Source organism: Nesoenas mayeri (assembly GCF_963082525.1).
Source record: "Nesoenas mayeri genome assembly, chromosome: 7".
Classification (NCBI taxonomy): Eukaryota; Metazoa; Chordata; class Aves; order Columbiformes; family Columbidae; genus Nesoenas; species Nesoenas mayeri.
The window spans coordinates 33,970,250-33,998,006 of record NC_137551.1 but is presented as its reverse complement, the minus strand read 5'-3'; the positions used below and the strand labels follow the sequence as shown (position 1 = coordinate 33,998,006).

At 43.2% G+C, this 27,757-nt stretch overlaps 2 protein-coding genes across 3 annotated transcripts; one reads left to right on the top strand and one right to left on the bottom strand.

The window, feature by feature from the left end:
• Positions 1-326: 326 nt before the first annotated feature.
• Positions 327-12,901, top strand: SFXN4 (sideroflexin 4; the record flags this gene model as incomplete). The annotated part of the gene is made up of 14 exons (XM_080347657.1): positions 327-365; positions 459-524; positions 2,676-2,750; positions 3,535-3,561; positions 3,649-3,703; positions 4,376-4,401; positions 6,268-6,318; positions 6,406-6,471; positions 6,582-6,650; positions 7,856-7,946; positions 9,476-9,591; positions 10,560-10,645; positions 11,658-11,772; positions 12,764-12,901. 14 exons carry the CDS (start codon positions 327-329, stop codon positions 12,839-12,841), a joined length of 960 nt encoding a protein of 319 aa, XP_080203783.1. The 3' UTR covers positions 12,842-12,901.
• Positions 12,902-15,552: 2,651 nt separating this feature from the next.
• On the bottom strand, positions 15,553-27,506 carry DENND10 (DENN domain containing 10). Of its 2 annotated transcripts, XR_013922323.1 has the most exons (10): positions 27,454-27,506; positions 26,392-26,588; positions 25,144-25,223; positions 23,512-23,660; positions 23,209-23,320; positions 22,775-22,875; positions 21,520-21,627; positions 20,875-20,969; positions 19,474-19,710; positions 15,553-15,668 (listed from the first exon to the last, which is right to left on the bottom strand). XR_013922323.1 is itself a non-coding variant. In XM_080347371.1 (9 exons), exons 1-9 carry the CDS (start codon positions 27,497-27,499, stop codon positions 19,534-19,536), a joined length of 1,065 nt encoding a protein of 354 aa, XP_080203497.1. In that variant the 5' UTR covers positions 27,500-27,506; the 3' UTR covers positions 17,414-19,533. The 2 variants fall into 2 exon arrangements, 1 of the variants encoding a protein (XP_080203497.1); XM_080347371.1 differs by lacking the exon at positions 15,553-15,668 and having other exon boundaries at positions 17,414-19,710.
• Between the last annotated feature and the right edge of the window lie 251 nt (positions 27,507-27,757).

Below are 27,757 nucleotides of genomic sequence, written 5' to 3'. Positions count from 1 at the left end.
TGCCTGTGGAACCCCGGGCGGTGTCACATCGTTCACTTGACCGCGTCTTTCTCTCACCTCGGTCGCTTCGGGTCAACGTGGAGGGCGCGGGGGTTTCTCTGCGGTCCGCAGGGGGAAACTGCGGGAAGGGGAAAGGGCGATCGTTCCCAACCACGATCCGCTCCGGGGGCTGCGGCCCCCGCCGGCTGCCTCCCCGCTTCTCCGGGGCGGGGGCGCGAAGCCTCACGGCCCGGGCGGGCGGATCCGGCAGCGCCGGCGCCGTGCCCGGGCGGAACGTGCAGCTGCCGGACCGCTCCCCGGCGGCTCCTTCCCGCCGCCGCGGCCCCATGGACGCCAACCTGCGGTTCTGGAGGACGGAGGGGCAGGTCGGCGGCGGGGGGAGCCGGAGGGGCTGAGGGGGGACGGAGCGGCTCGGGCGGGCTGCTTCCAAAATAACGCCTGAAACCTGTCTCCCGCAGTCTTTTTTCCAGAGGTTTCTTCTCTGGGCGGACGTCCTGGACCCGCTGCTGCTGCTGAAATCCTCCGTGAGTGCCGCGGGGGCTGGGGACAGGAGGGACGGGCGATGCGGGGCTCGGGGACCGGGAGCGGACTCGCCCCCTGGCCTGGGGCAGCGTCCATCGCCTCAGGTCCAGCGGTTCGCGGCCCGCTCGCTCCTGCTCCCAAACCTGCCTGGGGACACCGAAATTAGCGATGGGCTTGGTGGACTTTGCTGAAGTGTAAAATAATATCGTTGTGAGGCTCCTGAGGAAAACTAAAACACATTCATGAGGGAACTGGGGCTGTTCAGCCTGGAGAACAGGAGCTGAGGGGAGAACTTATCGCTGTCTGCAACTGCCTGGAAAGGGGTTACATGGAGGGGGTTGGTCTGTTCTCCCAGGTAACAAGTGATGGGATGAGAGGGAATGGCCTCAGGTTGCACCAGGGGAGGTTTAGATTGGATATGAGGGAAAAATTCTTCCCAGAAAGAGTTGTTGGACATTGGAACAGGCTGGAGTGGTGGAGTCACCATCCCTGGAGGGGTTTAGAAGGCGTTTAGACATGGTTTAGTGCTAGAGTTTGGTTATGGTTGGACTCGATGATCCTGAGGGTCTCTTCCAACTGAAATGATTCTATGATATATAAGAAACAGATATATATGCACATGTATTTCTATATGCAGCTACATAAAACAAAAGGCTTTTCTAAGCACTACCATTTCAGCAATCCTGTTTAGACTGTGGCTGCTCTGCCAAGGGTTTAATGAGCCCCGTTAAGAACCAGGAGAGTCCCAAATGACGAGCAGCCGGCCGTGCTGTGTCTGCTGCTGCAGGATGGACACACAGAGCTGACGCAGATTCGGGGAACACAGGTTTGCAGGACTGCACCCCTGGCACCCCAAATCCCTGCAGGCTAATCCACATACCCATCCTTGGGGTGCAGCTTCATCTGAAGCTCATGAAGCTCTTTGGTTCTCCTTCAAGTGTCTATATAGAAGGAATCCTCCCCTGAGAGGCAGCACACTTGAGTTTTAGGGCCTTTTTAGACCAGAGAATGATTATTACAATTTTAACATTATTTATTAAACATGTGACACTAAACACATTGTTGGCCATGATGTCCAGCATCTAAATTTTGGGAAGTCATAACAGCAAACTTCTGTAGTTCCAATTCTGTATAGTTTTGTCAGGGATGATGGAGGAAAACGCAGCACGTTGTATGAGAGTCAGCTGGTTGACTGGTATGTTAGGGGAATTTGGGTTTGATTATTTTGTTTTTAAGAGAAATCTCCATTAAAGAAAAAGAACACTGTTAAAATGTGCGTACGTTGCGTATTTCCTTGTCACTTGCAGCGTTAGTGTATGTGTGTATCTATCTATCTATCTATCTATCTATCTTTGTGTAAATATTGTATGAATATATATCTCTACTTATATTTACATGTACAAATAATAATTTAGTAAATAAAAAATTAGTAAATATACCTTATATACGTGTAAACGCCAACAAGAAATTTTTATAGTATGTGCAGGGATTAGTTCACACCTTCTTGAAACAGGATACGCCATTGCAAATAGAGATGTCCCTGTTGAAGAAAAGTCAAATCATGTCATAAATTCTCCTAAGAGAAGTGGCTTGAATAACTACATGAAGTTACAGTTTTATTCTCTTTACATGTACCTGTTTTTCATAATTTAAATTTCAAGACAAGTTTGAAGGGAGAGTGTAAGATGCAGAACTTGAACACACATTTGTGAAGATGCAGGAACATCTAGTGTTGTTATGACTAGTTTCTGGTAATTTTAAAAGTCTGGTTTGGAATTTCATTTCAAAATAGTCGTCTGGATGCCTGTGGGGATATCGGGTGGTTGCTTTGCCTGCACTCATGGGAAACTTTAAGTACAAGATTAACACTCTGATTTTAGTGAGATATTTTATATGCTTGAACTTCCAGTGTATTTATATAATGGGTTGAGAAATTGATACTTTTAAGGGACCATGGGAGCCTGAATAATTGAAAAGTTTCTATGACTGGGAATTGGTTGTGTGTCTAGTTGTGTTTTTGCTTTCAGTGCTCCGGTGAGAGACAGGTGCATTATTAGCCTGATATTCTAGTATTGTCTTATAACTGATACATTGCACTTCAGAATATTGAAACATGAGAATTTTTTTTCTGTTTGTTTGTTTGTCTAATATAGGATGAAATAAGAAGAACCAGGTTATTAATACAAAACAGTGGGAAGACCCCAAGTGAGGCCATACAGAATGCTGAGGTATTTTGGAGAGCTGTTTATAGAAAACAGGGGTGTCTTTGTTCATGGCTGAAATAGCTGATGTTAGTATAGGATCTCACAGACAGAATACTGAGATTAAGATACAGGGATAACACAAGAAAAACTCGTTGCTACAGAGATTTTTCTAATATATAAATTTTGTCTGAATTTATTTGAATTACTACTGACTTTAATACTAAATTGCAGTACTATCCTGAAGAATGCTGGTTTATGTGTCATATAGCTGAGTTTAGACAGTGCTCTCAGATCACTTTAGGAATCGTTGCTCTACGCTTGTCTGTCCTCAGCTGGGATAATATAGATAGATATATAAAGATGCAAAATGTTTAATGAGCTCATTATGAATCTTAGATGTTGCATCACCACACAGAGGGCAGGTTGGTTGGGTTTCATATCCCGTAATATGAGCAGTAGCAGTATTGGGTGGGAAACCTACTACCCTAAAGCCTTAACATAAGTGTTTAGGCTTTTAGCCATATTTAAATTGTTGGGGTTTTGTTTTAAAATGCCTACTAGCTTAATTTTTTACAACTAACTTTCTGTTCTGCGGCAGCGTGTGCTCTGGTGCTGCTACACAGCACATGCGATGTATGTTCAACAAGGAGGATGAGGAGAGAAATGTTAAGGGAAAAATAATTGAAGAGTTGTGTACATATATAGCACTCCATACGAAAGTTATTGGGAAAAAAAATACATTTAGAAAGAAGATTTTACACACTCTATTCTGAAACTTGATTACTAACCTGATTTTCAAATTGTTCAGACAAGAAAAGCCTTCCTGCTAAGCCTGGTAAGTTTACAAAGTCTTTATTTTTTCATTTTTTCTTTCTTATTCAAGCATGGCAAAGGTGGTCTCATATGCCTTTTTTCTTTTAAGTCCAGTGTACATCCTGATTCAAACAAGATAATTCCTGTTTTGTTTAGAGCTCCAGGTAAGTTCCCTTAAGAGAAGCTTTGTGTGTGTGGCTGAAACATCGAAGGGGAATAGCTCCTAGTAAAGAGCCACCATGATACTACAGCGGTACTGTTTTCCATATAGAAAAGCACGTAGACTTTCACTTCTTGTCAGTTGCAATGTCGTATCTGTTGCAGATTTATTTATTCCCACAGTCCTCTTAGGGAATTTTTCCCACAATTTATCTGCTCATGTAGATGGAAACAGCCTGACCAGTCTGTGCTTCTCATCACTGCAGAATGAGTTCCCAGATCCCTCCAGATGTACAACAGTTAACTATAGGCTAAGAGTGCACTTGAAGGATTTACATACAAATACTGTATGAATTTGCTTGCTGTGGTGGCAGATAAAGTCTGCTTGGGCTGATGTTTAATAAGCCAGGACAGCAAAGATTGTTAATCAGATATAACTACTTTAGGCTATTAACTCCTTATCTCATATAACCACCCACAGCTGTGGCAGCCTTTGTTGCCACCTCTCTCTTTTGGAATAGAGAGTTGAATTTCTGTTCAAAACTCAGTTAGAGAGTGGGCAGGGTTTTATTTAGAGGTGAAACTAGAGGGGGGAAGTTAGGGGAATTTTCTGCTCAAAACCATCCATCTAGACTCACAGCAGTTATTTTTACTGAAAGAGTTTTCTTTCTTTTTAGCCTTCCTGCCCTTATCTCTTCCATTGGTGAGTGATCATGAAAGATGCTTGTGTGCCACATGGTTTATGTTTTTCCAAAGCAACATATTGGTGGGGGGGAATAGAAGGTTGTAGGCTTAGCACAAGCTTTCTTATAGACATCTGCATTGTAGGAAGTGCTCAGTAACCTAGAAACTGAGCCCTTGAGGAATCTCATTGGAAGCCCAAACCAGTTTGCTGCCATCCTTCAGCAGTATGGAGAGCTCAGCTTTCTGATGCAAGGTGAAATGCACTCAGCACGGAGAGCAAGGCCTGATTTGGGTCTGTTTAGCCTCAAAACAATGGAACTGCAGCAGGAAGGAGTCAGAGCCTGTGTTGTGTGTTTCAGACCCAGAATGGGATTTTTTTTCTTATGTAGATTGTGCACTTGCCAGTAAGAAACGATGGTGTCAAGAAATTACAAAAGATATAGAAATAAACTCTCGTAATGGCGCTAAAAAATGGCACCGTTTTGTTTCATAAAATTTGCAACTGTAATTATAGGCACGTTTATTCCTTTAGATGTGTTTGCCTTTGTTTTTGGCCTATGAGTATACATACTGAGATATGTGTGTCATTCCATGTAGAGATTACAGCCTTATACTGCACTACTAGAAAGTATAATGGAAGTCTTGATGGCTGTTAAATTAATTAAGAACAGAAACAGAATTAACAGAAATATTTCTTTTTTGTACTTACAGCTTAGTGCTCTTTCATAGATGTGGTTAGATTCAGCACTGGCATTCCTAATAAAGGTAGTTGATCCACTCATATAAATTAATAACTGCTCCTCCTCTGAGGCTTTAGACAATCCCTGCCCTCCTCTCATTCAATATTTGCCTTATCTTGATTGACTCTGTTCTTTGAGAGTGCTCCACACCTTGAATTCGGCGGGTCAGACCTCAACACAGGCTGTGGTTTATTAAAACTGGGGTTCTTATTCACTGTCTAAATTTGAGAAGGAGTTGGGAAGTAACTCCTAAGACCTTTGATTGTAGATCAGTTAGATCTAGTATTCATATCCCCACTAGTCAAAACAACCTGACCCTTTCTCATTCATTTATTTAATTACATTTTTATTACTGTAGTTATTTTATTTGCATCTATTTAAACTTCACAGGTGCAAAATGCATTTTTTAAAAAAATTTTGCGTAAGAAAGCGTCTCAAATCCCTAAAAAAAATAGGAAGAGCAACACTAACTCCAAAGTGTCAGAAAATATTTAATATTCAAGCTTGTTTTCACACGGACCAAAAGACGTGCCATATTCAAATACAAAGCCTCTTGTCAACACCTGTGACCACTTCAGAATGAACCAGTTCATTGCATGCTGAAGCAACATTGTTGGTCAAGAAACCAGTTACTGGCACAGCTCTATTTGTCGTTACTTTTGCTTTCTCTGAGAGACTGCAAATAATAAGATGTAGACATTAACACCTCGTGAATACATTTAACTTTCCATTTAGCTATAGCTTTATTCAGCATGACTATAGGTAAAGGTAGCAGCAAACAATCATTGGAGCTTAAAGAACGTTTTTAAAATAAGTACCAAGGCCTCATATTTGTTCTGAAACTGTTTGTTTTATTTTCAGGGAATACTGTTTAATTTAATTGTATTTATTTTTAATTTAATTGTCTCAAATATTCTTGTATGCTGTTTTAATCTCTGTGTTTTGATATTGGGCAGAAGAAGTGAGTGTGTCACACCCATAGCAAGGAAATGTGTTAGTCTGGGATCAAGGAAATGGCTCCGGGTGCTGAGCGGAGCCTTTGGCGCTGCTGGAAACAGTGACACCGCGGTTCTGTTCACGCTCTGGCCAGCCAGAAACTTCTAGACTCATGAAACCTAATTTTCTTGTGGGGTTTTCCCTCCTAGGTTATTGTTTCATCTGCTCAGCACCAGGCCAAGCACGCTTTTTTTTTTCAGGTAATTGCTTCTTTCTTTCTACATTTACAAGTCTTCTAGTCTCAATCCCAAATTCATTTTTTGCTGATAATCTCTTTCTTTCTGCAGTTTGTGTTTCACACGTACACTACAGCATTCACCCTCATCAATGGAAATGGCACCGCCAAGTCTGAAGTATGTGTCAGTTTTTATTTTTGAACTTAATTGTACAAGACCATTTTGAACATGATTTACAAGCCGTTTACAGCTGTACTTACATAGTGTGTTTCTTCTGTCCTCCTTAGGAGTACTCGCTGGAGCAAAAGCAAATCTTCTACGGCTTGGGAGCCATTTCCTATGCAGCGTGTATTGGTGTATGTATTAGCTCAGTGGTTGCTTTCCTGATAAGCTCTCCTGAGAAGGAGCAGGCACTGAGATACTCACACTGTCAGGATTGTGCTCTGTTGCTTTACTCTGACGTTTTGCCCCAGAATTATTCAGAATAAGAACTTTCCTGAGTGTCTCTCAGCCAATACCTTGCTTGGCTTCCTCTGGTGCTTCCTCCTCTGTTCTTTTCTTTATTATTCTACAAGCTTAGAAAACAAGTAGCGAGAAGAAGTGGCCAGGGTTTACAAACACGGAGTCGCCCACTGGCTTGTCGTAGTTGATTTTTGGTGCGGTGCTGTGGAAGGAGATCTGTCTTGCTCTAAACAAGTGGTGAAATCTGCAGGTGTCTGTAGTGGCTGGAGTTAGCTCGGATCCCAGAAAGACCAGAGCCATGAAAATACTGCACCGAGTGCAGGTAAATTCACCTTCCAGGAGGGCAGGAACGGGAATTTGTTGTTTTTGGAGTTTGCTACGTCAGAATGAGCTCTGGTGTCCTCGTGATGCTCATTGCAAGTGTAGATGCCCCTGTAGTGCGTTTCCTCACTCTCCACACTGAACAGGGATTTTTATAAGCCTTCTGACAGGAAAATACAACTGTTTCTGCTTTTGTTAAAGGGACTTTCACCCCTGTCCGCTCGGGACTTACAGAGCTCTGGGCAGGCAGCTGTGCCTGTGGGTGAATGGGGCACTTCTTACCCTTTGTCCTCTGAGAAAGACTCTGAGCACTCCCAGCCATTTATTCCTAAATGAAACTTCCTGCAGGTGTATTATGGGAATATAGAATTGGGCTGAAACTGCAGAGAATCAGGAAAAAAAAAATACACAAGTAAAGCAGGTTTCCTGTTTGGGGAAGAGAGCGGTGTGTGACAAGAGGCAGTTGGACGGATGTCCAAGGAATATTGGTCAGAGGTAATTGTTTTTCTGTCTTTGTATTCATACTGCTGCTGTCCTCTACATCATAATGTTTAGTGCTTTTTATCATAATATTTTGTACTCCTGTCTAAAAGAGTGATTACAAATACCTTCAGTTACTAGAGAACACCTGTATTTTGTTGGAATGTTAAACCGAGACATTTGTTTATAGGTGGAACTATGCACTAAATCACAGCTTTATTTTCCCAACCTGTTGCACATACTGAAATGCTGCACATTTTTTTTAATAGAAGGTGCCTGTTTCCTCCCAATGCCTTAGGCTCTTCCTCTTGTCTTCATGAATCGTTACACATTGAAGAGCCCGGTAATGGAACTAGTCATCAAAAAACTTCTACCTGCTCCTATTCTTGGTGAGTAAAAAGAAACTGTGAATCGTGCAGCTGCTCTGAGAGGCCACTTGCTGCCCCCATCTGACTGTAGAGTTTCCCTGCCCATGCACAGATGTGCTCTTGGTGTTTCCAGGCGTCTCTGGCTGCCTGTGCTGGGTCCTGTCCTTCCCACGCCAGAGTTCAAGCCCAGTGTGGCTGACCCCTGTTTGATTCCTGCTGGTTTTTAGTTTTAGAGCTGCAGACCACTCCTGTGCCCTTTGCACGCACGATGTGCAACTGGTTCTCCAAAGATACCCAGAGATGCAGTCGGTGTTTGGCTTGCGTGTTTTACCTGACACCGTCAGGACGGTCACTTACGTGACACCAGAGCGTGACACAGCTCTGTGTGTGCACTGACATCGTTCCTTGCTCAGGCTGGGGCTCCTGCTCCCCACAGCAGCCGCTGACAGCGTAGAAAATGAGATATGTTACAGCAGAATGTCATTAACCTTGCAAGGCAGTGGGACTCAGTTCACTCTACTGACAGGGTGAAGTTGCACCAGGACATGTTTAACTATTTGATGTCTTTAATTGCTTTTCTTATGCCATTAAATAAATTTTTGGCCTTTTCTAGGGGGAAACGGGTAAAATTAAACCAAACATGATCTCCTCTGTCCTAAGTTATGTGAGATGGCTGCCCAGATCTTTCTGAGGATATGCATTAGATCTTTCTGACTTGTTTCTTTTGCAGCAGGTGTTAAAATGTGCTTTCCATGTTCTTAAATGTAGAAGAAGCCTGTGAGTAACTGATTAACTGACAAGTGTCACCTGTTACCCTTACGTCTTTATTGAACAACCCTTCCAAAAAGTAACAAAAAGAGAAATCTACTATTTCAGGCAGAGTCTATTTGCCAGACTATGGTCAAGAGAAAGGAGAACACCAGCTAGATTACTAAATTAATTTGATATGGCTTTTATAAGTGCCAGTGGTTTAGGCTCGTCTTTTCAGTGACAGGCTGTGGGATGGATGTTTTCAGGTACCTTGTAAAGCTGGGTCTAGAGGAGACCGAAACATTGTCATCCAGGATCCGCTTGTGACAGACACACAGCTGGGGGACAGCTGCTGTCACGGAACACGGGAGAGCCTGTGCTCCCCTGGCCCTCCCTTTCAAATCAGAGACGCAGCTTCTACTTAAGTATGTTCCCTTCAGGGTCTTTTCTTCTGTGCTGGATTTTGCGCTGACTGGTACAAAACAGACCCGCAACACAAATCTCACCCTGCTTCTTTAGAACAAAATGCTCGTGGTTCAAGCTGGATGGCAATGATTGAAAGCTCTGAGTATATAATGATAAAGCACTTTTTAGAATTGAGGCCTTAAAATATTGCTGAAGCTTCTGAAACAAAAATTAAGATCCCAAGTAGGTTTTTATGGGGCCGTGTCTCCTAAAGCTGTCAGGTTATGCAGTTGTGAACTGTTGAACTGGAAATGTGAAATGCACATAATTATGAATGGTACTGTTGAGATAGTCCTTTTGGATCTTTTACAGCAAAATTCTCCTTAACTCTGCAGGCTTGACGAGTGCATTTACTGTGGCAGTGGTGAGAAGCCCAGAATTCGAGAATGGAATTGAAGTGATGGACAGGAACGGCAAGGTCGTGGGAGTGTCACAGAAGGCTGGCGAGAAGGTGGGTGAGGAGGTGGAGGCCCCTCTTGGTTTGCCTTTCATTCCCTGCTAAGAGCTGAATGTGACGCTAAGAGTTGGATGCATTGAAATGAGGAATCCCAGATCAGGTGCTGAACCTTTGGGTAGGCTTGGACTAGGTCTCTGGAACGGGGTTCCACCACCCTTGTGTCTTCAAGGCTTGGCAGCCTCCCCAGAACAACACACCGAGTGCCCGAGTTGAGCCACAGAGACACCAACACAGGTATTTCTGCTTTGCCTGGCCACCTCAGGAGACAAGACTCCTGGACCTTCTTCTGATGGGAAACCTCAGAGAAAAGCCATTTATTGTACATATCACATGCACCATCTGTTGTAGGAGTATTATTTAAAGGCTGTGCCTCCCCAAGGGTAATGCCCTGGCTTACGCTGTGCTGGTGCATTTTATCCTTGGGCTCCAGATGCCGACTCTTTGTTTACTCCTTTCCTTGCTCAGACATCCACTGGCACAGCAACCAGAGCAAGGAGTTGTACTTTATGCGCTGTTGGTGACGCTCCTTTTCTATGCTGCTGTCCAGAGGGGAGCAAACACCTCAAGGAGCGTGAAGCTTTATAGACAGCTGGAGAGAGAACTTCAGATTTTATACAGGATAGTTTGGGTACCCAGAAGGTACAAGCATTTGGGAGGAGTTCAGCATAACTTAAAAAAAACCAAGTCTTGGCAAAATTATTATCACGGCAGGAAAACTCGATATGTCATTGGTAGTATTACAATCCCTTTTAAGGAATTTCTTAGTCACAAGTGGAGTATTTGCCACTTGTAGGAGATAAGTTTCCATCTAAGAAAGAATTCCTCTAACAAATGTTCTTATCTCTCATTAACCTGCTTGTTAAAACTCTGGAGTATTAGACAAAAAAGAGCCCCCAGAAGCGCGCGGTATTTGAAGCTGCGCGGAGCACCGCTCTAACATTTATTTTTCTCTCTCCCTGGAGGCCGTTAAAGAAACAGCCTTGTCCAGAGCAGCCTTGTTCGGGACAGCGTTCTTCCTGCCCACTGTGCTGATGCACTTTGTGGAAAGGTAGGAGCTGCTGCAGCAGGGCCCTGTCTGTTCGGGTTCTCAGTCTGCCAATTTTGTCTTGAGTTTGCGGTATTACTTGCCTTTGTAGAAGTAATAACCTGGGACGTTTCTGTTCAGCTGCTGTGATTCATGTAGGTAAGGAAATGAATCTGGCCGTGTCCACATCCATGCAGGAGGTTGTGTAAAACCACGAGGATTTCCTCTCTTCTCCCACGCAGGAAATGTGCTTTTGCTCTCCTGATGGGCTGTTTTCCAGCTGTGATTTCAGCCCCCGTGTCTGGCGTCAAGGTTGTTCACAGCACCCAGCTTACATTTGTTATTCCTGAAGAGATAATACCCTACTTGAATTTGCAGCTAAAACTGAATCCCAGCTTCCAAATAGCTTTCCATAGATTGTAAAACATTTTATTGCTTTCACCCTGTATCGTAAGAAGAATTAATTGTTTGCTTCATCAGGGCATTCTTAGCCTGCCCTGAGCTTTTGGTAGGCATCATCTGCGTCACATAAATAACACAGATAATTTGGTACTGCCTAAATCCATCCCTTAGCTTAAGGGACTCCTGTTATCAGAAGACATAAATGCACATGTAAGATGAAATTTTGAAAATATATCAAGTAATAAATTTTGCACAAGGCAAAGCAGGGCTGCCAAGAGGAAGTCAATCTGAAAGGAAAGAGGGTAACGCAAGAAAAACCTCTGTCAAAGGGCTGAGGCACTTTAAAGTACTAATGCCCCTTCTCTTCTCAGTTTGATCTTGCTGCTTATTTTCTTAATCTTGTATTGACAGTCCGGGCCTGGAAAATGTTACAGTTAAATACAAAACAAAGACCAGGGAGTTAGGAGTAAGAACACAGGAAATAAAATAATGTCTTCAGGATTCGTAAGCCTCGGTTATTACTAACTTCAGTGCCATTTCAACCACTGAAATAGCAGCTAATCCTCTTTGTCTCACTGTCAGATTATTTTTCAAGCCCCAGCTGATATAATTGCCTTTTCAATGTCTTGGACAGAGCAAAATTTGCAAAAACTCCACGTGCTTTGGCGTCAATGAGGATGTTCACGATTACGTCGGTACTAGTAGGGATGCTGCCGGTCTCGCTGAGCCTGTTCCCGCAGTGTGGGGAGGTGAGTCGTGTCATAGGAGTTAATTCAGGATTATTGTTATATCAAATAGTCCAGAACTACGGCCAGCAGTCCTAAGGGCACAGAGAAACAAATCAATAGGATTGCCGTGGTTGTGCATCTGAAACGGGGCAGCAAAGAGGCTGCTCGTGAAGGCTGGTGTGCTAGGCAGAGGCTTACAGGGCTTTCTAGGTCTAGGTTGCATTGTGTGTTATTTATATTTACACTTTTCAATGTAAATTTATCCGATTTTCACAGCAGTCTGAAGCAGGGCCAGGGGAATTGTCTTAAAGATTAAAAGCAAGGCTCTTCCAGTGCTGTTTTCAGTCCTGCTGGAGAGAGGAAGGATGTAGATGTGACACCTATGAGGTGTCACCTGTCCCTGGGGACACACACCTTCCTGGCAGGTTTCAAACACAGGATGGAGCCCTCAGACCTTGATCTTTGGAGAAGGACAAGTGAGAGAGGAGCCTGGGGCTCCTTTCTGCATTTATTTCATCTCCCTTATCAACACTCTGTGAATATTCTCAGAAAATCTGTTGCAATTTTCAGTGGTTTATTTTATTTGCTTGAGCTTTTTGGCACTGGAATTTCTTTTTTTTACATTTCTTGACCCTTATTGCCATTAATTAAACATAGACAATGGGAGCTGGGAGAAATTATGTACTGAGCGGGTGGCTGGTTGGTTCCCTTTGAAGTTCTCCAGGGTGAATCACCCAAATATAGAGAATGGAGACAACATCACTAGTGCTCTGTTTGGTTCTTGGGAGTATGTCTCATTTTAAATAAAACATATTTATTCCCTTATGTGTCCATATCTAGAAGCAAAAAAAACCAAAGCCCCAAATCAAAACAATCCCACGAACAACCAACCATAGAGTTTTGCTTCTGAATACAGTATTTCAATTTGTGCAAAGTTCAGTGCAGTAAAGAGGACTTAATGTATACTTTACGGTATACGGTGGTGGTGATTCCCTTTTTCTATATGTTTCAGATCAAACGAACAGACCTTGAACCGGAAATTCAGTCGGCTACAGAAGAAACAGAGTTATTCTACAATAGGGGAATTTAGAGATTGGCTTTAGAATATAAATGTGTGCTCTGATTTAATTCATCAACAAACTCAATTGGCATATACGACTGATTGAATCATGTGTTTATGAAGAGGCAGACTTTGCAAAATGGCTTTGCAGAGATGTACACATAACTCAATGCTGTACATATTTCTATCAGAAAGCACTGTAACTCAGCATTTGCTTCCTCAAGTGACTGATTTCTTAATTAAAAGACTACCAGATACAAAAGGTCGTTCTACTGTTGCTGCAGCTTTTGATGTGATGCTGTCCAGGAACACAGCAGGTAGAGACATCACTAGTCCTTTGGGTAAATCCAGGCTGGTTCTGCTCAGAATACTTACTTGTTGTGTTTCATTGTACTTAACACCACTCATTTAGAGGGTGAGAGCTGAGTGAGGTGGCCATTGCGGTGACATTAGACAAAGTGACCCTGGTGGCAATGCAATATTGGTTAAATTTAGTTGTTTAAGCAATTTTCAGGAAATGGGTGTCAAACTTGGCTACAAAGTGATCTCTGACTTTTTTTCCATCCTTGAAGGAGCTGTGCGGCCTGATGCCTCTTGAGCTTTAGAAATCGTTTTTTCTAAACCACACAGGCCCTGGGAAGTGCTGTGGCTTTCAGACCTTGTGGTGGACAATGAGGAATCCCCACTTTTGTTTGGATAAAACACCAACCTGCAATGTCATTTTGAGATGTAGCATCTGTTGATCAATGCGGTAGCAAGTTGAGCGGATCATATGAAGTTATTCAGGGGACCAGGGCTGTCTGTGAAGAGCTGCAGAAAGAGCTTGTAACACTGGATGTTAAAACAAGTGAAGTAACAAGAGGGTAAGTGGATTGAGAGAGCTGGGGCTGTTCAGCCTGGAGAAGCTGAGAGGGATCTCATCAGTGCTTGTAAATATCTCAGGGTGGGTGCCAAGAGAATGGACCAGACTCCTTTCAGTGGTGCCCAGTGACAGGGTGAGGGGCAGCGGGCACAGACTGAAGCACAGGAGGTTCCATCTGAATTTGAGGAGAAACTTGTTTCCTGTGAGGTGCCAGAGCCTGGCCCAGGCTGCCCAGAGAGGCTGTGGAGTCTCCTTCTCTGGAGACTTGGTGGCCACTGGGAGATGACATTTGGCTGAAGGGATCTTTGGTCTGGCCCAGCACAGCTGCTTTCATATGGTTTGCTGCCCTGCCACAAAATCAAGGTCAGGTCTTCTGGCGGAACAGGGCAGACAGAAGCTCCACAAATACAGTAGGAGCCCCCAAGGTTGTGTTAAATACAGAAGGGGTCATAGAAGAGATGGCTCAAAGATCATCAAAGGTGTTCTGTGAGGTGCTGCTGAGGCTGCATGGGACAAGAATAAATACACACTAGATAATGTAATCATCACTTCCACACAAAATATTCTACAAGTTCAGCCTCCAAAGGCTGCTATAATTTAACCTCCCTAGAGCACAACACACAGGTCGCTGCTCTCCTGTTGCTGGAGGACGGGATTTCTTTTCACGGTGGGAGGGAGCCAGTGGTTTCCCAGTTCTGCGGCATTCCTGCTGGAGCACAGCAGCGTGGAACAAAGCCCAGAAAACCAGCAGGCCGGGCTCTTGCAGGAAAACAGCTCCTGCGGTGCTTTTGGTACTGAACAAAACAGGAAGCAGGGGGTCGAGCTTCGTTTCTTGTGTAAGTTCTCTGTTTTCTGAGCCTTCAGAGAATCACAGAATGTTGGGGATTGGAAGGGACCTTGAAAGATGATCCAGTCCAATCCCCAACAACTGACTGCAGGGAGGCAGAAGAGGCTTGTAGACTCTCTCCCTTAAGTGTTTGTCTCCTTCCAAATCTTTGGTAATGGTGGCTCAGCTAACATCCTGCAGCTAAATCCTCTAAACCCCTGCTTCTCCATTAATCCCATTTCAATAACATACCAAAGGCAAACTCAGATGGAGTCTAATTCCACTCAATAAACATTAATTGGCACTCCAATGAAGACCCACAGCATCCTCCACTCCTTTTTCTAACATAATTTAAGAATGGCTGAAGTATAATAAATGCTGGTTACAAGAACCACAGTGGGAGCTTGGAAAAAACAAACCAAAACAACAGTAGAGCAAAGCAAACAAATTGAAGCAACACATTCATGAACTTTGCATTGTCATGGTAACTAGACAAGCTATAAATTCTCTGGCACCACAGTTGGATGTTTTAAGCAAATTGATGTCATTACAAGTCTGAGTAAGGCTTATGGAATAGGTCTGGTCATGGGGTCTGTTATTACAGCTGCCCATTTTCAAACTCTACCAGCTTCTTAATACTGGAGTTGAAATTTGACACGTTAAACACAGCCCCCTCAGGGTTATTCAATACTTCTTTCCTTTCCCCCCTTCTCAGAAATTCTCTTCCCAAATCAGGGCAGGGAAAACGTGTTGCTAAAAAGGCCCTGACATCCCTGGTCTTGAAATAAAGTCATAGTGACACTAGAGCGGCCAGGACCAGGCACCTGGAAGTCCAGAGGTCTACACGAGGGGAACAAGACTGGGACAAGCAGAAAAGCACCATGTTTGAAGGACCTGAGAGTCAGCACCTACAGGAGAACCTTCCCCTTTGTATCATAACATGGAACAGATGAACAACACCCGGCCCAAGGCAGGTTGGACTCCTGGTGACAGCGCATTAGTGGTGGAACCAGTTGAAGGTGTGGTGAGCTACAACAGACGGAAGCTTTGGCTTCGAGGAAAACCCAAGCGTCAGCACAGCACAATATGGCAGCAGTTCGCCACCTACCTTGCTTCTCATCTTGAAATTTAGGAATATACACTGAGGCATCTGTGTCCCTTTGATGTAGCTTAAAAAAAATATATAAAATTAAATTAGCCCTTCTCCATGTTAGGAAATCCTGAGTGTGAGCGGTGCAGGGCAGCTCTGAGCTTCCCACACGGAGCTTTACGGCTTGTTTTTATTTAGAAATTCAGCTACTTCAAGTGATATCTCACAACATGCTATTCACAAATCCTCACGAGCCCTTTTGGGAACTGGAGCAGTGGAAGGTTGAATTTAGAAGCAGCCTTAAGATGGATGCTGTCAGCTGTCCTGCATTATTAGTTTCCAGGTCACACCACTTTATTGCTCTCAACCAGAACATTCCCCCCCACACTTGCCTGCAAAAGAAACAGAGCAGGCCAGCTCAGAGCTGGGACTAAAACCCCAGGGATGTCAGCGTTAGAGAAAACACAGCATTAACCTTAAGGAGCCAGGCTCATTTACGCAGCAAAATCACAACTGAAAGGAGTGTTTCACAGTATCACAGTATGTTTGGGATTGGAAGGGACCTCAAAAGATCAGCTAGTCCAATCCCCCTGCTGGAGCAGGAACGCCCAGGTGAGGTCGCACAGGAACATATCCAGGAGGGTTTGAATGTCTCCAGAGAAGGAGACTCCACAACCCCCCTGGGCAGCCTGTTCCAGTGCTCTGTCACCCTTACTGAGAAGAAGTTTTTTCTCAAACTTAAGTGGAACCTCTTGTGTTCCAGCTTGATCTCATTACCCCTTGTCCTATCATTGTTTGCCACCGAGAAGAGCCTGGCTCCACCCTCATGGCACTCACCCTTTATATATTTATAAACATTAATAAGGTCCCCCCTTAGTCTCCTCCAAACTAAAGAGCCTCAGCTCCCTCAGCCTTTCTTCATAAGGGAGGTGCTCCACTCCCTTAATCACCTTTGTTGCCCTACACTGGACTCTCTCCAGCAGTTCCCTGTCCTTCTGGAACTGGGGGGCCCAGAACTGGACACAATATTCCAGATGTGCTCTCACCAGGGCAGAGTAGAGGGGCAGGAGAACCTCTCCCGCTCCCCTTCGCTCTGCTCCCCACCCGCCTTCCAGGATGTTACGCTACAGCTGCCAGCGCGTTAATAGTTCATGTGGGTAGCGAGAGGCCGAGTGCGCGGGGAGCACCTCCTGCCTCCAGTGAATTTCATCGGAATTCAAGGCTTTCCATTACTCCACACGCCACATGTGTCTCTCAGCAAGTCGACAGGAACCATCATTCACCATTTTATATATACCCAGGCAGTAAGATGAGGAGGTCTGGATGAAACATTCATTTTACACGGTCTTTGCTTCTAAGAGGAAGAAGAAAAGGAGCTCACCAGACTTTGCAAAATCAGCAAATGCGTGTACACATCCTGGGGAAGGGGAAGTGAGAAATAAGCAGAAATCTTTCCCTCTCCTGACCTTCCAGATTTTTCTGTTTCATTCTAAACCTTTTGGAGAGGAAATTGTGTCAAAGTCACTAAGAAAATGCAAAATTCAGGCCAATCTTTTGCAAGTCCTGAAGCTGAGGGAGGTTAATGCATTTTTCTCAGTGCTGATTAAAGAATCCCCACAGGTGACAAAACTGTTGGAATTTGTAGTACTACATTTCTGACCGAAACATGGAGTTGTAGCTCAGTCCCAGTGCTGCGAAACTAAGAGCCAAGGCCTGTGACTCAGTGATCACAACCATTCAGGAACACATTAACAGAAATTAAAGGGTAGACTGCTCAGGATTTTTTTAATAGACACAAGCATGCTATGAGTCCAGTTCCTTAAGTGCAAAATTATATTTCATTTGTTTCACACAAATGTCAGAATACGAGATCTAACGCAACACCAACATTTTCAACTCGAACATTTCCAAATCAGAAAGCAAAGCCAGCATTCGATATTTAGTTTGTAACCGAGCTGCTCTGCTTCTTGTGGTCGTTTCTAACACCCATAACTACCTTGATGATAAACCTTAAGGCTTTTTGTTAGTAAGAAACTGCGTGAATTTCTTCACAGTTCTAATGTGGTGTTAAGACAGCTGATGGAAAGCATGTTCATGTTTTACTTTGAGAAAGACTTCTGTTCCAATGGACTTTAAAGTGGAATTTTCGGCATAATTTTGCAGTTCTGCTATTCTGACTGTTGTAAAAGTCCCAAACAGAAGCAGCAATACTAAGGAACCGTTGAGAAAAAACATTAATGAGTAAACAGAGCAAAAAAATGCAGAGCACTTACAGGGAAATGAAGGCAAATGTAGTATTTTTCGCAGGAGTTAAAAAAACACAACACACTTCTGTGTTCAGAATTGAAACTGCAGAGTTGAGTGTTTAAAGTGGAATTTTACACCCCTGAAAATAGGGGATTATTCTGAAGCACTTTCAGACTGACTGTAATAACGAGATGTTTTATACATGGATGCTGCATTCCTTACCCACATTCTAAAATAGATTTCCTTAACGTATGATGTGAAGCAAAAGAACAACCCTTCTTCAAACCAATATTGCTTGCACATGGTTATTGATGAGCTCTACCAGTTTCAGTATAGGAAACATCCAATTATTTAACAATATAAATATTGATTACTAAAGTTTTAATCGTAAGTATAAAACCTCTATGTAAAACCACATGCTACAGCCTATCTGTACAAAGGCCAGGAAAAAAGGTATTTTTTCTTATAACAAAGTGCTACTGCAGATGTGACTGATTTGCTGCGCACATTTCTGAAGAAATACAGACCGTTTGGCTCACAGTATTTCCCTACAAAGAATCCAAGCTCTTCTCAGAAGATTATAAAGCAGTTAGTTTCAGGTGGATCAATGAAAAAAAAACAAATAAGAAAATCTAAAGTTATGGCTGTGCAACCAAACAAGTAGGCAAATCTTAATTTTCTCTATTTCCCAGGTTTTGCTATTATTTAAGAAGTTTTCATCTCCATTTAGTCTACACAGAGCACCACCAGACAGTAGCCGTGTTACAGCTCGAGCAGTTCAAGCGGTTGATGCTCGACCTGCGGTGAGTGGCCATTGCAACATTTCTAGTCCATTAAGGCTTTAACTCATCCAGTTTTCTATCAAATGGATCAGGAATGAATGGGCAGGTGTCCTCTCAGCAGAGAAGCACAACAGCTTCTTCACTGACTCCAGCTGTAAAGCAGCACTTGTCTGTGACCCCCAGGAAGCCTCATGTTAAAGTGTCCTGTCCTCTTTTCCCTCCATCAGAGGCACAGGGTGGAGTGAAATGGGGGAAAACCTCTAAGGCAAGAGTCCAAAAGACTCAGCTCCCACACGAGCTTCAAAATACCTCCTCCTTTACACACATCAGATTTTGCCAGACATCTTTTTCACACTGCAACACTTTCAAGTAGAAAGAAGAGAACTTGTCCGTTTATTTGGGATCTCCTGGTATCATGCAGCCCAGAGCAAGAGCGATATCAGAGGGGCTGACGTACCTGGAAGCCCAGAACGAGCAGCTGCGCGTTCGGCGTGTCCCTGTGCTGGTTTGACAGCACATGTGCTGCAGCTCCTGCCCCGAACCCCAGGAAGACAAATCAGAGCAAGAGCAGAGCTGCCTGACAAACAGCCCGCAGGACAAACAGCCACTATAATAATGTCTGGCACAGCCTGGACACACGGGCTCGTGCTGTTTGTCTGTACACTCATGTTGTGATATGAAACACAGGAGCCATATACACAAAATTATACTTGGGGAAAGATCATGACACCAGGAATGTTCCCAAATATGCGTCCTTATATTCCAGGTCAAGCTCCGATATTCTGCATTATTTCACGGTAAATATAACATTCACTCCTCTACCTTTAATTTTTCCATATAAAATATCAGTTATACCTATCTGTACGGCAAAGACAGTGTTTTTGAATTGGTCCATCTTGTTGCAGTGCATCAAAATCAGATTCTGAGCATTTGTTCAGCAGCTGCTAAATGAAAAAGAAAGTTTTCTGTAGCTGGTGGAAATCGTTTCTGTTTCAGGGCCTCAGAGTTAAGGGTTGGTTTCTCATTGCCATCGGAAACTTCGGCAAGGGAGGCCAAAGTAGCCAAGATTTCTTTTGTCTTCAGAGAAATATCCTGGGAGAACAGAAAAACAAGCAACCATGAATATAGTGTTCGATATTATAATGTTTTAACATACGCTTATTAAAGAAAAAAAATAAAATAATGATAAATAATTAATTTCAAATAAAGACCCCATTTATTTTAAGGCAAACTTGCAACAGCTCTTCAGCCTGCTATTGTGGAATGTTGGATAAATGCACACAGCTCCTTCACAGCCTCCTCTCGCTGGCCTAACTGAGCTCATCTGACCAAGTCACAGAATCGACTGGGCTGGAAAAGACCTCAGAGATTATCAAGTCCAACCCTTGGTCCAACTCCAGTCCATTGACTAGATCATGGCACTAAGTGCCATGTCCAATCTCAGTTTAAAAACTTCCAGGGACGGTGAGTCCAGCACCTCCCTGGGCAGCCATTCCAATGCCTGACCACTCTCTCCATAAAGAATTTCTTTCTAATCTCCAGCCTCAATTTCCCCTGGCAGAGTTGAAGCCCATGGCCCCTTGTCCTATTGCTGACTGCCTGGGAGAAGAGACCAATCCCCACCTGGCTAGAACTTCTCTTCAGGTAGTTCTAGAGAGTGCTGAGCTCACCTCTAAGCCTCCTCTTCTCCAGACTAAACAAGCCCAGCTCCCTCAGCCTCTCCCCATAGGTCTTGTGTTCAAGTCCCTTCACCAGTCTTGCTGCTCTTCTCTGGACCCGCTCCAGCACTTCAATCTCTCTCCTGACCTGAGGGGCCCAGAACTGAACAGTCGCTCAGTGGTGAAATGGCTCATCATTAGATAGAGGAGGAAGTGAAAAAAACCATCATCATAAAAATCAGGCTTTACAGCTGAGAAGCCATTTCTCACCAGGACTTTTTCAAAGGTATTGATAATACTATTGACAAGGCATTGAGCAAAATACATGCTTTGTAGAATAAAACTGGGAAATTAATTTTACTGGAAGTCTTATGATCAATACAATTTCTGAAGCTTATTCAGCAACGTGGTTACATAAACCAAGTGTGTCATCTTCAAAAACCTCTATGAAGAACAAAAACGCTCATTTGTAAAAAGACAGAGGGTAGAAGAGATTGATTGATTATCAGGGACAATCTCCTACCTACCTCACCCCTGCCTTTCTGCCAAGACTTCACAATAGGAGTCAATTGACTAGATTTAAAAATAAAATATTAACCTTAATGACTTGGCTGTCCGATTTATCTGGATCTTCTGCAGATTGAACGATCAGTTGGCCAATTTCTTTGTGAAGTTTTCCCATTGTCATTGCCTCTGAGTGAGAAAAAATAAGCACACATTCACATAAAATGACCATTTCTGTGGTATCTAGAAATGCATATGAATAACAAGCAAAAGCAAGGAGTTCTCTTCATGACAGCCACTTGAAATCTATCAGTCAAGGCAACTGTCTACCTCTAAATTGGCCCAACACAGATGACACGGAGCAGCAAGATGACAAGCGACACGCAAATTTTCCTTTCAAACAGTCCCCAACCTCCAGGTATTTAGTGTAACGTTCTTGTAACAACTCATGTGATATCTCTGCATTCAGAAGAATTTCTCTTCCATGTACTTGTCTAACATGGACGTTTTGAAATCTCAGCTGTACATTTTTTGGAAGACGAAGCACAACTTTCCAAATTCCAACTTCCATCAGTCTTCCAGAGTCTCAATAAAATGGAAAGGCAGAAGCTTCAATATTGACTTTTGAGAATCTGGATGGAAGAAGGATCAAGATTGCTTGAGCTACAGCAAGGCTCAGCAATTTCTGTCAACTCTGGAATAAGTGGCCTCTAAATCCAAAATATAAAAAGCAGCCAACCTTTTACTACAGGAGAAACAGTGATCTCGCTCTCTGCCAAATTCACGTACACATCGTAGAGGTCCGGTCTACTGTTCACTTCAGAATCTGTAAATCCAGCAATGTAACCTAGAAAGCAGAATTTTGGCAAGATTAGGCTCTTCATAAACAAAACCAGAACAAAACCAAGATATTGTGGAAAACCGCAGTCCTAAAGTCTGTTCTAAGAGTATTTGACACAATACTTCTTGGAGCCAGGAGGTTGCTCTCTTGATATTGTCAGGCACTTAAGAAGCAGATCCAGCAGAATGCTGCACTTCAAGGAGTTTAAAAATCAACCTCTAAAACTGCCTTGAACATGGATGAACCACTAGCACTAAATGCAATATAAAAAGGTTATCAATGTGAACTTTGAAATTCTCTTCCTACCTTGCTACTAAAATCTGTCATTTGCCAATGAAAAAGCCACTGAAGTTCCTCTTTAAAAGCATCTCCACCCTGGAGCCCCTTGTCTGAGTCAGTATCAGATTGGAACAGAGCAATAAAACCAGCAGATTTTCTTATTTATAGCATGCCAGGTGAGCAAGCTTAGAGCAGCTTTTCCCCATGAAAGACGTCTAGGGAGCTGCAACCAGCACCGCTGGTAATGCAGGAGAAATACTGAAAGATGAGTAGTCTTCTTGCTCATGATTCTGTACAGAGAAGCCTCTGAACTGCCACGTTACGTGTCGTGCCAACCTTTGCACAAACCAAGGGCCTCTTCCTGGATTATGCGTTAAGTCCGACGCGCACATAGGAATGTATCACACAGATCGAACTCCTACATAGCTGGTAAAGTCTACCTGTGATTAGAAGCCAAAGATTTCACTAGCAGCACTCACAATAAAAATTTAGTTACTAACTATGTGTAGAAGTTGAGGAAAAAAAAAGTAGCTTATGTAAAGTGAGTTGCTTCTGTACAACACTAAGACTTTCAGTCCCTCTGATCAGAACATCAAAACAATCCCAAGGCTGCTTTGCATCTGTGATTAGGGGCAGAGTGATGCAGATCCACCCAGAAACACCAGATCAACTAGTTCCCTTCTAACATACTTGTTAAGTTGATTTGCCTATTTGACTTTTCTAAAGAAAATGATGCTCTTTAACTTTGAACAATAGTATTAATAACAACATAGCAATTTTTTTTTCTCCCCAAAGAGCACTGGTGTAAGACCTTGCAGCAACAGAACCTGGAATCAAATTTTCTTTATATTTTTAATTAATAAATTATCACTACCTGTGCAGGCTTTTAAGGCTTCCAGTTCCTCCTCATGTAGATGTACGTATGAATGAAGAATTGACCAGTCTTGTCGATGCCACACTAAAGCAGGCAAAGTCCTAGGGAAATTAGATGGGTATTTGACACATAGAATTTCACTTGAACTAATTAAAATTTAACAGTACAAAATGTCATAAAGAACTATTACGACAAGATTTGGCACGTATATACACAAACCACAAGGATTTCTGCTATCAGCTCAAGCAGAGTTTATCACTCATTCTACGGCTAAATTCTAGAGCTGACAAACATATGGCTAAAACCTAAGAGGGATTCAGCAGGATTTCAATAAACAGGTTTAAGAAATATTTTTTCCCTAAAATCTGATTGTTTCTCTCAATGAAGGTTCAAAATTTGTTGGACTTTTGGGGCTACAGGGGTTAGCAAAATACCTGGTAAACTCCTGGACAGCTTCTATTCTCGGATGGTACACTACAATTCTCTTTTTCAACATCAGTGCCGTATATAAGATAACTGTTTCCATTCCAAACTGAGATACTATATCTAGAAAAGAGAGGAAAATTACTTTATAGAAGATAAACATGCTGATATTACAATTTATTTTGTGAAGCAGCTTAATAATAACAGCACAGATTATGCTGTTAACACTATTTAATTGAAGTACGCGTGAAAACTAGATTGTATTTTATATTGCACAAAATAAATCAGAATAGAGACTTCTGGTATTAATTAACCTTTGATGGAACCAGCAAGATAAGCCTTCCGAGCATCAAAATCTTTGCTGAGGAAAGACCCATTTTCTTCACTTTGGCAGATCCCCTTGGTCAGGACTGCAATGTAACTCTCCATCATTTTAACTGGACTTCCGTGCTTCAAGTAGATTCTGTGTGAAAAGAAGAGAGTCTGATATTTTGACTGCAATCAGCAACAGCAGACATGAAAAAAAAAAAATCACAACATCACAAATAGCAATATTATTGGCAAGAATTCTTTCTTTGGACACCTGGTTGAGGTTTTATTAATAAATACTAAACCAGAAGTCTTTCAACACGCTCACAAAACCATGTTTGTCTTTTAGGATAAAAACCTTGTATTTTTTAGTTTCCTATTTTATGAAAGAGCCAACGTTTACCAACATAGAAATGGAGCACGAGGTGTAAGCATATGTCCAGACTAAGGATTCTTTGCAGACTTTTAAGGTGCCTGCTATATGAAAAAGCAACTATTACAGTAACTCCTACTATTACTGCAGACCACATGACTAGTTTTTCATTTATTATCCAAGCATAATTAAGCATTTGACTGTACTCTTTGATAAATTATGACAGAAGATAAACATATGTCCTTGATACTCATTAAAAAAAAAAAAGAAAACAACAAAACCACACACTTTTAGCTGTCTTCTAGACAGCAGAGAGACATCATAACCTATTTTACAGGTTAAGGTACTTCAGGACTAGTGCTGAAGCTCAACTAACCATGTGCCATAGTAGCTATGGTACAAGGCCATGTCACATTTGAAACTCAATTATCACGTCTAGAGGAATCCACCCTGGATTTGAAAAGATGTTCTACTTTATAAATTAGCGTTTATGTGATCCAAAGCCAATCTAGATATTTCATATATCCATGAAAAAGAACAGCTTCAGGTTTTCAACACCCTGCAGAACTGCCTGATGACATCCCTAAGGCTGTGATATAACAACATCACAGCTGCAGCCCATTAGCAGCAAAATATCAGGGAATACTCTTGGTATGAAGAATTTGGACCCAATCAACTTGGGATGTGAAAGAAAAGCAAAGAAAGATGCTGAGGGAGATGATGAGAATGGGGAGGTGGAGGAAGGTGAGTAAATGGGACAAAGGAAGGAGAAGATGGCAGTCTGGTTCAAAGGAGGGAGAAGACAGAGAGCCCTCATTTTCTGAGAGGAAAAGTTAAAAAGGCACTGGGTGCTGTGTCTGCTTCAGAGCTGCGGGAAACATCAGTAGGAGCGGCGGTGTGGAGGGATGCAAGTTGTCCCCCATACACACAGTGACCTTTGACTACACAGCACTGACCTCTTCACAAATTCCATATTTTTTAAAAATGCGAGAGAAAAAAAATGAGTGTGTGTGGGGTGGTGGGGGTGTGTCTGGAGAGGACACGTCAAAACCTATTGGGGGGACCTGACATTCACCCAGCACTTACTGCATGAAGACAAAAAGCTCAAATCAAGGATTTATATAATCTGATTCAGTTTGCAGAATGGAGTTTCCAGTGGATTGTTATACCCAATGCAAACATAACACAATGAAATTTAATCCTTTGCCTTGGCAAGACGCAAACATGCACCCAGTGGTACCTCAAACCAGCTTTTTGTACAGACCTACACAGTATCCTCGTGAAGGCGGCGTATTTCTCTGGGTTGAAGTCTTTGGCCGTCAGGACGATGGAGAAGTGGGTCACCTGGAAAAGACACACAAACACAAAAACACACAGTTTATTTAATGACCTTATATGAACAGTCTTCTTCACATTATTGATCTTACTGCAGTACTCTGACAAAGTGTTTCAATTAAAAAACAAGTGAGCCGGTAGCAGCAGATCCACATTTCTAACTGCAAAAGAGGTCTGGTCAACAGATTTCTGATGTGACTCATTTCTACTGAGTCAGATCTAGTACCATCTTTCGCTTAATCTACTCTATAAGAGTTGTTTTCCTTCAATACCATGAGATCAGTTTAAAAGAGAGAAAGGTGTTTTAATTCCCCACTGCAGGTTGGAAACCAGCACCAACATATTTAGAAAGACTAGAAAAAAAATCATGAATAGCTGTCCCACAACAGAAATGCTCTTTAACTTCCCAAATCAAATGACTGTGGGCTGGGATAGTATAAGGCTGAAAGTCTGCAGACAGTAATGAAGCTCACTTGTCCTCCTTAAATAGCATCTCCCACCACCACTGGCAGAGACAGCACGGGGACATGTTATTTTATTTTACTACACCTTTAAGGCTCAGAAGAGATATAAGCTTGCAGAGAGGAAAAGCAAACAACATTTTGCTGTGGGCGTGCAAAATTACCACATTACCTTTCTACTTAATCATATAGCATGAAATATGAACATTGAATAAACTCGACAGAGAGTTGAATGATCTTCACAACAGGAAAAGTATAGAAGATTCAAGCATATTGGCAGCCTTCCAGTTATCAATGCAGCAGAAAAAAAAGTACCTATATAAGTCAACCCTTCAGAAAAAAAAAGCATCAAGTTCTACATGAACAAGATTTTGGACACTATGAAAGATCCTCTGTAGAGCTTCCTTGGCAACAAAAAGAGGAAAGAAATTGTGGAACTTGAAGTGCAAAGTAACTAGAAATAATGGCATGAAATAGCATTTCCATATTAATACAGATAATCTAAATTAGTCAATAAGTAGCTCAATCCCTCTGCAATTCCATCCAATATACGTCTTGGTGAAAAACAAAATGTGTGGACTGGTTAGACAGCTGGGTAAGAGCTGCATCTGTGCACACAAAACCTCAAATCCCTTCCTCATAGCACACAATGGGAAAACACTGCTTAAACTGCCAGAGGAAGCCCTGCAGAAATGTTCCTTCCGGACAAGTCCTACCTTTTTCAAGGCTGGAGAATCTTGAACTTCCGCAGTCGTGATGTAGAACCATGACCTTTTATACTGGCCAAATACAAATGTATGAAGCAGTTTATTTTCATCTGTAAGGCAGCATTTCCGCAGCAACAGACTCCTCAGTTCAGCTGTTACGGAGGGATAACACCAAACCCACAAAGCATCTCCGTTGGTGTCTTTTTCTATGGTGGAAAGATGTTCACTGTGAGAATGCCAAACAGCAGCAAGGAAGTAAATCGATGGGTTAATCAGGTTTGTTTCCTGGAATCAGATTAAAATTCCACCTCACCCTGACCCCTAGACAACCAGTTCCGCCACTACGGTTTAAGTCGTAGGGCAGCACTTGTGCTACAGATTTTATTTTTTAAATGGTAACAAATACGCGCTCTTGATCTGCTTCAACAAGCCAAAAAAGCACCAGGAATTTGAAGAGAATCATGGAATCATTTTGGTTGGAAGAGACCCTCAAGATCATTGAGTCCAACCATAACCAAACTCTAGCACTAAACCATGTTCCTAAGAACCTCGTCTAAATGCCTTTTAAACCCCACCAGGGATGGTGACCCCATCACTTCCCTGGGCAGCCTGTTCCAATGCCTGACAGCCCTTTCCCTGAATAAATTTTTCCTAATATCCAATTAAACCTCCCCTGGTGCAACTTGAGGCCGTTTCCTCTCGTCCTGTCACTTGGGAGACCGACCCCCTCCACACACACCCCTATGATCAAGGCATCGACCAACGAGCCCCCACACCAGCTGATTTCCGACCTCCCCTGCTTGTCCTTATTTCTAATTTCATAACAGAAACCTCAGAAGCCGTGAATTTAAGACACTTGGGCCGAGCTGTGCACGGTTTCGCTCTGGACCAGGCGGACGGAGCCGCCGGCCTCAGGCACCGCACGGCACCGCCTCAGGCGGGAACAGGCCCTGCGGCCGCAGCTCGGCGGAGCAGCGCCAACCAGCACCTCCCGCCGGCCCAGAGCCCCGGACCGGCCCTCCCAGCAACCCCACACGGCCCGCCCTTCCCCCGGGGCGGCAGGGCCCTTACCGATCAGCCCCAGGGCCAGCAGCAGCTGCGCCTCCGGCTCCGCCATCTTCCTACCCCCGCCCGCCGCCTCTGCCCGCCCCGCCCCCGCGGCAAGCCCCGCCCCCCGCAGCAGGCCCCGCCCCCTGGGCTGTGTCCCCTCAGCCCCCGCCGCCATTTTTCAGCCCGCCCTCCTCTATCTGCCGGCGCCGTGCCGGTGGTGCCGCTTCCCTTGTACTCGCCGGTCTGTTTTCCAACTTGGGGGAAAAAAACCCCAACAAACGGTTGAAAAAAAATATAGATTTTTCATTGTCAGTATCACGTGGCT